The 12,707-nt window shown below is 27.5% G+C and overlaps 1 protein-coding gene across 2 annotated transcripts in view; it reads right to left on the bottom strand.

Moving 5' to 3' along the window:
• Nucleotides 1-4,389: 4,389 nt before the first annotated feature.
• The window catches only part of LOC106684029 (uncharacterized), a 19,437-nt gene continuing 11,119 nt past the window's right edge, over nucleotides 4,390-12,707 (bottom strand). The window contains exons 4-7 of one of the 2 annotated variants that reach the window (XM_014425859.3): nucleotides 10,841-10,940; nucleotides 7,723-7,821; nucleotides 5,897-6,052; nucleotides 4,390-4,546 (exon numbers count right to left, since the gene is read on the bottom strand). In XM_014425859.3, coding sequence (XP_014281345.1) covers nucleotides 4,502-4,546; nucleotides 5,897-6,052; nucleotides 7,723-7,821; nucleotides 10,841-10,940 — 400 coding nt within the window. In that variant the 3' untranslated portion in view covers nucleotides 4,390-4,501. The remainder of the gene's footprint in view (nucleotides 4,547-5,896; nucleotides 6,053-7,722; nucleotides 7,822-10,840; nucleotides 10,941-12,707) is intronic. The other variant, XM_067052861.1, reaches the window with a different exon arrangement.

The raw sequence follows: 12,707 nt of genomic DNA on the forward strand, positions 1-12,707 counted from the left end.
ATATATTTTTTTTTGACGTGACAACGTCTTATAAATTAGATTGCAGGGAGTCATGTAGGCAAAAGTGTAGCGTAACGGAGAGTGCGGTGGTGGGGGTAATGATGTATTCTGATCATTAAATTATGCCTGAAATAAGGAATATGCGCATAATAAAATTTTGGTATTAATTAAAAATCTATAATAGCTACTATATATCAAGATTGAATCAGTATACAACTGGTATTGACCGAATTGATGCCACTCATCTCATATTTCTCGTACCATCGTCCGATTATGAACAGAATAATGGAAATTAATTGTTAAATATAAATATCATTTGTAAAGGAAAATAAATATCTTGATTCAAATATTGTATGTCTATTTTATTAATATTATTATTCCAATATTTAGCGTAAAATTGTCACGTCAGGCGCGTTTTAACCCGAGTTTTTTTAACAATTGATTATGGGGGAATAGTCTCATACAAAAGACTCCCCTTACTATATACAATGTTATAAATAAAAAAAATAAGATTAAATAAGTAGATTAAAATAATAAAAGATAAATTCAAAGTTAATAACAAAACCAATGACATTTATGGATGTAACAAAACAAATGATTGACTTCAAATGGAAAAAAATAAAAGAAAGTGAATTTAAGAAAAGATGAAGAGAGAAAAAAAAGAAAAGAAATTAAGATAAAATAAAATTTTAGAGTGACAATAACAAACACTGATAAATATAGAATTTATAAAAGGATGTCCAGCAACAGTCTTCGGGTTGTGGCTCGGTATCTCAACTGTAGGTCACTGTGAGTGGAACTTCATGAACCATTTTTTTATGTAATCCTCTATTGTTTCTATTTGTAATTCCCGATGCAATTGGATTGTTTCCCACAAACACAGGAGCATCCACTACAATTTTTAGGACTTTATTTTGAAAAGATTGTGTGTTTTTCCTTTTCGTAAAATATGCCGCTCCCCAGACTTCATAGCCATACATCAGCAATGGCCTAAAAATGGTTTTAAAAATAAGAAAAGCTGTATCTGGTTTTAATTTGGATTTTCTATGATGTAATTATAGTATTGCTAACCTTGTGCAAATTTGGGTTAATTTAATGTTGATATGGTGATTTCAAGTAAGATGACGATCGAGGTGAGGTATCTTACTGTTTAACTGGCAGGATTCCATTTTACATTTTTACCTTTGAGGATAAGTTCTGGTGGGGGTCTGAGAGTAATAATATTTTAATTACATTATTCAATGTTCAGACTAATCATCCATTTATTGAAGTATTGTTCTAGTTCATTATGGTGGTACTAGCTATTATTATGTCATCATGTTGAGAGAGTACTGCTGTATAGTCAGCCAACACAGTTTTGGTATGTGTGGGCTGAAAAATACACAGTCAAAATTAATTTAAACACTGATCTAACTAATCCACATTGTATTCTTCTTTCGGCCAAACCCCATATATAATCAGTTGTATAACTCATTCAAGAATAGAGGTCCCTATATCACCATGATTAATTTATTATTTACCCATTATAAATACATTCCAGTCCATTAATACCAGTAATAAATAAGATAATCCGAATAATATCTCTCAAAATTGTATCAACAATGCAACAACACCCGGGGAATACTGAGTTAATCATAAAGATATCAATAATATCTTTTTGTGTTTCATTTAAAGTAAAGGGGAAAAAATAGATGTCCTGAATATATCGCTCATGTCTTTTAGAAATCTTTTTAATGGGTTATCCAGATATTTGGATGAAAAGGTTAAAAAACAAATCTTTATGAAAGACAGGCATCTTTCGGATAATTTTTTAATGAATTATCATGTGATCATGGTAATGATCATGATCTTTGTGTAAAATAATATTTCATTGATATTTTATCTTGTAGACATCTTTAAGTGGACAATAAATGGATAAAAACGAGGGATTGGCTATGATAGATGCCATTTAGATATCATGCTGACATCTTTAGGTATATTCTTTTTGTCATCATATATCTCGATCATGATATCTATCAGAGCTGGTTGTGTTAGTGATGATATGAGTATGTGTGTGATTTTTGTCGCTATATATGTTAAGTGGTGATACATGTGTATACCTGATCTCCATTACTGACTACTTAATTAATTACACTAGAAAAAGTGTAATACTGTATGTTTATAAAACTCCTGGTTTTATTTTGTGAAAGCATTTTACACGGTTATAAACGAAATAGGGGTAATTATTAAAATAAAAGACCATTCAAATCTTTTGTCTAAAACTGATCAAGATTCCATTTGCATGTCTTTTTCTTAATCTACTTCCATGATATTCACTAGATCACTAAAAAAGAAAATCAATGTATGCGCTCTGTCACAAAATAAAACTGTAACTTAACCACTCTCTTCTGTCCTTTGAATCGGATCAACATGATTTGAATTATTGGTTTAAGATTTGATTGCTAAATTTGTGAATAGTAAAAGATGGAGTGGGGCAAATGCAGAAACTGGGTAATTGCAAAAATGGCGGTATTTTGCCTTGAAAACTATCTCAGTGAAAACTATCTATTCTCTCTTACCTAATTCACGTTATCATTCGGAAGAGGTGGGGTTATTGTCCCTACTACTGAGTAAACCTATATATAACCTATATTTATTTATATATGACCCATTAAAGTCAATACCGCTATATTGTAAAATTGAGTTATTGATTTTTAATTAGGAATGAATGGAGATCATACCTCATCTAATGAAATTGTTGGTTACATTTACCGAATCTCTTCTCACCTACTCTGTCGTTATAACTTACTCATATTTTTATTTGTTTCTTAATAATTTTTAATTTAACGTTTTCCATTATTGCTGAATCTAGAAGGCATCTTGGGGCACTTTAAATGCCTGCATATATCTGATTAGATACGTTGGTATTATTTATTTCAACTAGTGTACATGCCACCACCTTGATTGTTTGCTTAATGCTTTGCTTTTTATTTGATACCTACAAGTTATATTATCTAAACATCAGTAAGTTTTTTTAAAGGTTTTATTTTTATCATTAATAGAAGTTTGGGCAATCTTTATTTCAAAGTCTTCAAAATAAATATTGTTAAATTTTATTATCAAACAGGAAGTCCGAATATATAACAAACTTTTCTTCTTCAAGTTGTATATTATGGTGCAACGTAGCATTCTACAGTGAAATTGCTGGTTTAAGGTGAATGTTTGTAATTATATTGGAATAGAGAACAATGAAATATTCTGCATTATAATTCGAATTAATAGGGTCAGTAAAATCAGTATACTACCTTACTATATTAGGAAGAGAAGCGTTTTATTTAGGGAGAAAAAAACAACCCAGAATCGAAAATGTACAGATTTCTATTGATAAATGTTAAATCCACTAAAAAAAGTGCCACAAAAGATTCTAAATTTCAAATGAACAATGAAACTAAGTTCCTAGAAACTAGGAATGGGATATAGGAAGTAAAATACAGAATTTGATAACGATATCGATATCGGCACTAAAATATTGATATTAAAAGATCAAAAGTTTAACAAATCAAAGAAATAGTAATTATAAAATGATAATTTAGCGAATCATAGTTATATTTTGATTCAATAATCTTGGAATATCGTTACCAAACTTTTTTATTGATATTAATAAAAATGTCGAGTATCGACATCTGTATCTAATATAAGGTTAAATTAAAACATTTAATTATAAACCTGTCTTTGATAAATCTATGTGTCCTTTAAATAAAATATCGATATTTTGATTAAATAATCTTTCGATGCCAAAGTTTGATATAGAAATTAACAAGAAATTCTGTAATATAATATAGACGTTAAATTCAAATATTTAATTTTTAAATCTATTTATGATATGTTTTAATAATATGAAATTTCTTTTTATCCTAAGAGAATTACATCTCCAGAAAATCAGTCCTCCAAGTTACTAGGAAACCAATTTAAAATATAGCCTCCTACCTCTTTACCTAAAAACACTATATATTTTTTAAATAGTCATATCGATGGCTTATTTCAAAATAATTGAAAAATTGTAATTTTCCTAAAATAGAGAAACTTTAATTGTATTGTTTGTAAAGTTAGTGGAAATATATTCAGCTCTATTGTGAATTAAGCCATCGATATTATATTAATGAAGCTGCCAGGATTTGAATTCGTACTGAAATGTGTTTTAACATTTTCTGCTAGGTAACAATTACAATATTTTATTTCTATATATTTCAGTATTGTGATGTGGTTTCCTCTCTTTAAAAAAATCCATATTACCTAAATATGGGAGGGATCATATTCAGCAGCAGGGATTTTATTACCTAAGTATTTGTTCGTATTTTTCTTGTACAACATTGCATCTGGAGTAAATATTCAAGAGTAAAACAAATGTTTATAATAAATAAATAAAAGGGTTAACATTTAATAAAATATTTTCTGTTCAACAATAATCTATTATTATTTCTATTATTACATTTTTGTCTTCTACTTGAGGCTTCTAGGTGCTCTATGTTATGATGATGTTGAGGTAGTAGTACGTAGCTTTCACCAACTGAAACAATAAAAAATTAAAAATAGTTTTATACCTTTTAAGCTAAGAAAGAATAAAATCTAGTACACAGGCATCCTCAAATGACAATAATTAGTTATTAGATACTAATAAATAATAAATTAAAATGTAAATATAATTTTAAAGATATGTCAATTATAGTATATGATTGTTTGTTTCAAAAATGATTGAACAAAATTTCAAAATACAATTTTTATTTAGAATAAATAAAAAATTACAATAACATTTTTTAGGTTAAAAACTTCCAATTTGAATATATTTTATTTTAAATTATCATAATGTTGCACAACGTTTTGGGACTGTTCATGAGGTTTATTAAAGTACATGAATATGGGACAATAGAAACGAAACGTTGTGCAACATTATGATAATTTAGAATCATGAGAGATAGTTGACCGTGGATTACTTATACGATAAGAAGATGGTTATGGGTGCGGTCAAAATAAAACACAAATAAGTTACTTCAACGTATTTGTGTTTTATTTTGACCCCACCCCCAACCATCTTCTCTTCGTATATGATAATTTAGAATAAAATATATTTAAATTGGAAGTTTTTAACCTAAAAAATGTAATTATTCAAAACTTCAGATTTTTTTTTTAAATCGTTTATTTAAAACTAGACATGGGATTCAAAATGTCTTTCAGAGATTTATTAATTTTCAGACCCTGTCCTAAAAATAATCATTACTCAAAATGATTTTTTTGAAGAGCTTAGAAAAAAAGTTTGTTAGTTGAAAGTATCAGCACCATTCTGTTTCCTAATATTGTTATTGCTGTTGTTTAAGAGCCAAAAACTACAAATGGTTATTATTGCCTTCTAATTAAAACTAAGAGAAGGAAAAAATAATAATTAGTTAGTGAATTTTTATATCGAATTTCAGAAGATGATTATTAGTGTTGATTATGATGAGGAAATGTATGATAATTATTCAGTCACAATTCACAGTACATAATTCAGACTGAACTTCCCAAACCTAATGTTATTGAGGTTTCCTAATTTAATTGAGCAAAAACTATTTTAACGTGCACAATTTTGAGTTTCAAATCAGTTTCACTGTATCGTGAAAATCCTTATAAAAAGAAAAGAAAAACGACGCAGCTCGGGTGAAAGAATTTTTTTTTGTCGCAAAATAGTAGATACAAGATTAAACTCCTTTTCACAGCAAACCATTAAATTTTCAAATGTAGTATAGTGTTGTTACAAAAGCTTCATATTTTTAATATTCATTTTTTAACTGTTATTTAATTGGTATTCGTATCAAAATATCAAATTTACTTAAAATATGAAGACTAAAAATATCTTATATAAAGTTGTCATTGGATTACTCACAGACATGTATGCTTCCATATCTACCCTTTGTCCAAGTACTAACTTATAAAACAATGGGTGGTTGGATCGAATTTGCATGAGCCGTAATGTTGATTGGCACTCCTTTGGCAAGTTATACCATTCCAATGTGTAAACTGTTTGAGCAATGGTGAAGAACTGAAATTTATGTTTATACAGTACAATAAATTAATTATGAAAATAATATTAAAAACAAAAAAGAAGGAAAGAACAGGAATTAGTTCCAAATTTCAAATGTGACAAAGAAATCTCTGTTAGCAATCTTCTGATTTTTAATGGTTTCACAGTGAATTTAACTTTTTTTTTTTTAAACTTGCGGCTTTTTCTTTAAAATTTCTTATATCTTCCAAAAATGACGTTAAGAAAACCTGCATATACCATTAGAAGGGGATAAAAATTATGAAAGAAATGATCTCAGTTAAGAACTTCAGGCAATGTTTAGCCGGACACATAAGGCTCAACAATTTATTGAAATATATCATTAATTGAGTTAGTAATATATCACATTTCGGGAATGATTATTTTGAAAAGAGATAGAAGGAATTTAATATACAAAGGTTAAGAATAGAAAATAAAAAAAAAATTAATTTCCCATCCGTTTATGATAGAATTATGGGTTTAATTTTTGTTGAAATGTAGAAATCTCGTAGTTTTTATAAATCTTAAATATTAAATCATATTTTATAAAAAACTTTTGTTTCTTCAAAAATGATTTACAGGTCTTATTTGAAACAATTTTTATTATTTATCTAAGATCTCAGTGGCTGAGCATGATGGGGCAAGAAATTGACTTGGTGAATTATGTAGTGTGTTTAATTCCCATTTAGATTGGCTTTATATTATTTTTTTTTTTTTTGTAATTCCGTGGTTAGGGTTCAATCTTTCGGGTCTAAGTATATAGAAGTTACCATCACGCTAGCAAGAAGTCTTAAATAATTATGACGATTCTATTATTAATAAAGTTTATTCAAAGTATACGAAATTTATAATTTTGTTTTATTTAAAAATGGACAGAAATATCTGGTAGAACTACAAGAAACTGGCAAAGCTGCTCAACTATGAGTTACTAATAAACAGCATACTGATCAATATAATAGATAATGTTTAAAGGGGTGAGAGATAATTAAATAAGATTTGTATAATATATATATTTTTTCCTTTGACTCATAAAGGATAGCTTTTGCCATGCTCTGAAATTAATCCAGCTCCTCCAGAAAATTACTTGTAACAAGCATGAATAGGGATGCCTCTCCTAGCCTCTACTTCCGAACCAATGTTCTTTCCCTGAAAGTCGTCTCTCGTTAATTCCTATCTATACTTTTCCCGTAGGTAAAAAAAAACATTTATTATAGAAGTCCTCTTTCTCTTGATCTATCTTGACAGTCTAATCCTGAGCATTCGTTTTGAATGCATCTTTTCCAGTCGTACTAAACGCTAGAATGTTTACGAACGTTGCAGAGCCTTCTGTATCTACGCCATACATTTCTTGGAATCATGTACAATTTTTTTCCTCCAACAGTTCTACTTTTTCTTCTTTATACTGTTGTTCCAGAGGGTGAATCAACATTGGATGACTCTGGAAATTAATATTGTTGGACTGATTCAAAATACAATCCGGCTTACTTAACTCCTAATAGTATATTTACATTTTTGGAACCGATCACTTGCCCCATCATACATTTAGTCACTGTATCCAAACTTTTCAAGTAAATTTTCCTCATTATGTATGAATTATTATTATTTAAGACATAGGATGTGGTAGATAAGTATGTAACTATACTTAGGAAATTTTGCCTAAAGTTACTTACCTTGCCAGATATTGCCTCGGCTATCCAGAATAATATATATAAATAGGTAAGTATAAATGTTGTCATTGCCAAGTACTTAAACTGCAGTTCAATGTTTTCCTGTATATAGAAATAAATCTTGTATATGTATATAATAAATCTTGCTCCCAAACATTTATCTTGACCATAAAAGATAATTTAAAAAAAATAAACTAATTATTACGCCATAACAGTCAAGTAACTCAATAGAATATATAAGTTTTATAACAGTTTTACCACTTTCTATAAAGATCTCTTCATTTAAGCTATTTTTTTAAATAAATAAAAACAGTCTAATATAATAATCTATAACAAAATAGAAACAAAACTCATTGTAACGGTGATATTAATTGATGTTTTGTACTCAATACAGTTTGCATTCTAAGTCCTGTTTTCTTTTCTGATTTTACCTTAAATATTTTTGAATGTTCAATGTTATTGCAATAATTTTGCATAGTTCATTGCTAGTTTAAGTCATTATTAAATTAGTGAAATCACTCAAGAAGTGAGAAAAATTGCTATCTTTCTTCAAAATCAGACATCAGTACAATCGTGACAATACCTATAATAACATAGATAAGAACATAATTATCAAGTATAGTATTGATGAGGTTTTGATAATATACATTAAATACAGATTTTAAAATATAATTAATGGAGCTGGAAAGAACATAAATATAAAAAATTAAATGTTTAGAATAAACAAAATCAAAACCTCTAGAAGCTGAACTTTTACCATTCCACCCAGCTTTTTTCATATGATTTTTTCTCTCCCGCATAAAAGCACAGACATATTGAATGATAAAATTTTCAGTGTATTAACTTTCATACTTTTAACAGTGAAAATTAAGGTGTTATGATCAAACATGTAGACCTCTTACGAACTATCATTAACAACATAGAATAATAACAATAGAATGAAAGGGGAAAAACTAAAAAAAAAACCAGGGTGTTTCCACTAACACATTTTTCTGTTATATTACTAATTTTGTGTTCATTGACTTGGGCCTAATATTTGTTGGCTTCTCTTTGGAATCATAGAGATCCAAAAATTCATATAAAATTTTTTTACCTAAAAAATTTTGAGTTGTATATCTTTCAATGTGGATATTTTTTCTATATATATAGAAAATTTTATATAATTAGAAAATTTGTATGAAGTTTGGGCTCCCCAATATATCTCTATTTTTCGAGAAAAACATCAAATATAATGAAGTCAAGTAAAATTAGGATTTGGGTTAGAAAATTCCAAGTAAAGATTGAAATCTCAAGGAACTAAGTCAGCCCTGATTTCTCTGATGAATTTTAATCTACTATCAATTTTTCGAAAGTTTTTATAATATTTAAAATAATCAAAAACGAAACACTATATTGGAAAAATTGTTAGCATATTGCATTCTGCGTCGAATAACTACCATAACATTACAATTCGATATAGGGGTGTTTTCAAAACGATTTTCGAGTAACTTAATAACCTTGTCAATAATAAAGTTAATTAATAACTTTGTAACTTAATTAATAACCTGATGTTTTAATTATTTTTTCATTTTGTGAACTTTAATCGCAGCATTACGATCAATTCATCAGAAAAGTATATAGAAAATATATATATAATTTGTAAAGAATCTAACTATCTTTTTGATGACTAATTTATTTTCAAAATTTGGTCAAGTACACTTTTATATTATCTGTATAACGTTTTCAAAATAAGGTCTTATGTTGTAAATTTAATAATGCAGTAAGTGTACGGTAATCATAAAAAAACTCATTATTAAATCGGTGTAAATTACATCGGGAATTAGAAATGGCGTCAATAGAGGATTACATCAAAAAACTGTTCTTGAAGTTCCACTCCCAGTTGCCGACAGTTAAAGGAGCAGTGGCCTACAACCTGAGAAACCCAACCTCAACCCGAAGACTGAAGCCCAAACTGCAGCAGGACATTCTTTTACAAATTATATATTTATTAATTCATTATTCACACTACTTCTTATTATTATTCAATATTTTTTTCTTCTCTCTTCCCTTTTTCAAATTAACTTGTTTCTTTTTACCATTAGAGGGCAATTGTTTGTTTTGTTAAGTCTACAAAAATCATTATATTTTGTTATTAATTTTACTTTTCTCTTTTATTAAGAAGCATTATTCTTATCTATTTATTTTATATTTTAATTATAACATTGAATATAGTTAGGGTTGTCTTTTGTACGAGACTATACCCCTACATAATCAACTGTTAAAAAAAAAATATATCTATATAATGTAACGGTTCCATCAAGTAATCAAGTAAAGGCCATGTAAGGCCCACCAGGGGCCGATCTGGTATAGTATAAACAAATAAAAATTGGTGTAAAACTAAAAAAAAAAAATAATAATGACGTAATAACGAAATTAATTTTTTTTTAAATATTTATTTATTGCTATTTACAACTGTACATTATAATACATTTAGTAAATCTGATCTAAGTAAATTAATTTTGATTTTTTTTTAATTGTCAATTAATTTTGGAAAAACTATATTTCAGGACGTATGAGGCGTACAGATTTCTAATTGCAATCAAAGTAAAGGATGTTGAATGTACTGTAAAGTAATATATAACATTCACACACATAGGAGTAGTGGTTTTCATGATATTTACCAAAAAAAAAAATTTACAAAATGTTGATTTATACTTATCTTTAGATTACCAATTTTTGAAAAAAGTAGTTTATTTTTTATTTTCCAAACCTATTTACGTTTTCATAGAAATGCAGAACAGATATATGACCTAGCTTCTTTATTGAATTTTGTTTTAGAGAATGACGTAGCTTCTTTCTTACACATATAATATTTATTACTTTATTACTATGGTTGTTGAATTTCAATTAAGAGAGAAAGAAATCTTTAAAAGAGTATCCTCAACTTATTCCTCCAAAACGTTTCTTTGAGTATTACCCATCTATAAAATTGTTAATACTCTGTTCTCTAGACTGGAAGTTAATTGCGTTCACCTTACCACACCAAGAATTATTTCTAGATATCACAAAATGAATTTGTTGATCTTTCATTTACGTACCTTAGAATAATTAAATTTAAGATAAAATTTTAGATTGTACTTACAGAAGAAATATAATATCCACCAAATGTACAAGCTGACCCACCACTAATAAATGCTGTTGTGTAAAATATTCCAATGAAATCTTGTCCGTTAGTGAAAAATCTAAAAATTGAAAGAAATTTCACCAAATCAATTTATATAATTGTAAAAGTTATAGCTAATTATAGGCTACTCTCAAAATTTCCAAGATATTATAATAATACTAAAGTGCTATATTATTGGGCCATTCCACATGAAATCACTTGAGCCCTCAAACTAAATGATTATGATTTTCATCATATTTTTTGTTTCAGCTATACCAAAAATTTTTTTTTTATATAAGTAGTTTTTAATATTGATTTTTCCTTTTTCTAGGCGTGTGTTTTCCTTTTCTACATAATATGATCTGAAAATAAATAAATTATTTGAACTAATTTTCAAAATTTTTAAATTTTGAAAATCTCACATACACCATTTTGGATTTTTTTTTCTATTTATCGCGTGTTCTTGAATAAAAGTACTGTTTTTTTATCCCCCTGCCTCGCCATTGTGCTCATTGCCACTAATGCCAAAAATAAACAAGAAGCTTACTATCATGCAATAAAGTTGCATAATGGTCAAAGATTATACTTTGACAATTAACTAAATTTTGCAATAATATAACTTAATATGATATTAATATAATATGAAATTAATGGCCTGGATAGAATAGCCTACAAAAAGTTTTTAAAATTGGATGTGACGTGTTATATCTAAGGTATCCTAATTTATTAATAATAATTTAGTTTGCTAAAATTGTTAAAAATGTTAGTATAATAAAAGTTGTTATTTATTAGATTGTCCTAGAGGATGGATGGCCGATTTGGCTGAAACATTGGTCTTTAAAGAAATAATAAAGTGTGTTTTGGGGCTTAACTTAGATATATATTATTTTATTAGAACAATAGTAACAGTCTCAAAAATATGAAAACATTATATTTATGAATATTACATGCTTCTTTCAAGTAACAACTTCAAAGTTTGTGAACCAAAAAGACTTATAATAAAATTTTTGCTAATCGTCGCTGAAGATGGGATAAGTTGTAACTCCGAAAAAAATCAACAATCTGATATTAATACTTAAAAAGAATAACTCTAGAGACATTTCGTAAGATACCTATGTAAACATTTTACTTCAAGATGACTCTATAACGAAGCATTAATTTTAATTATTTTTAACTGGTATAAAGATTTTTCATCAATAACGAAGTATCACGGCTTAAGCGACCAAATTTGGTTATGTCACTGTGCAAGAGTGAGACCCATTATTGTTTGTTGGTACTACAGCAACATTTCATTTACTTGAATGTCATTTGATTGAACTGCTGTGAGCGGTATTGCATTAACATTTGTTGAGTAAGTAATTTAACAATTTAAAGAAATGGTTCGAATAGATATTTATTTTCGTTTTAAAGTCCATTTCATTATTCATTGTATGTTATTAGTGTTTTTGCACGTAATCCGATGATCGAAAAGGATTCTCTTAACGCTGTAAATATTTTTCAGTCTCTTATGCTGAGATTGCTGTAACTATTATTATAAGATTGCTAATATGATTTAATTTACTTGACTATCATATTAATTTATTTATTTTTATTTGTTCAAACATAAAAAAAAAGAAATTATTTATTTTACTTCAATATAATATTTATATGTAAGAAAATTAAAAGGTAAAGACCCAGCAGTTCTGAAATAAAATAGTATTTATAAATAATAAAATTTATAGTGCATGAATATGGGACAGTGGTCCCGCAACGTTGTACAATTGTCATGAATAAATAACTAATAATTTATTTCAAATGATGGAAGTGATTAACCTCAAAAAATTTTAAAAGAATTGACTCACCAGAC

Source organism: Halyomorpha halys, unplaced genomic scaffold (genome assembly GCF_000696795.3).
Source record: "Halyomorpha halys isolate HHAL.00 unplaced genomic scaffold, Hhal_1.1 Scaffold29.1, whole genome shotgun sequence".
NCBI classification, from domain to species: domain Eukaryota; kingdom Metazoa; phylum Arthropoda; class Insecta; order Hemiptera; family Pentatomidae; genus Halyomorpha; species Halyomorpha halys.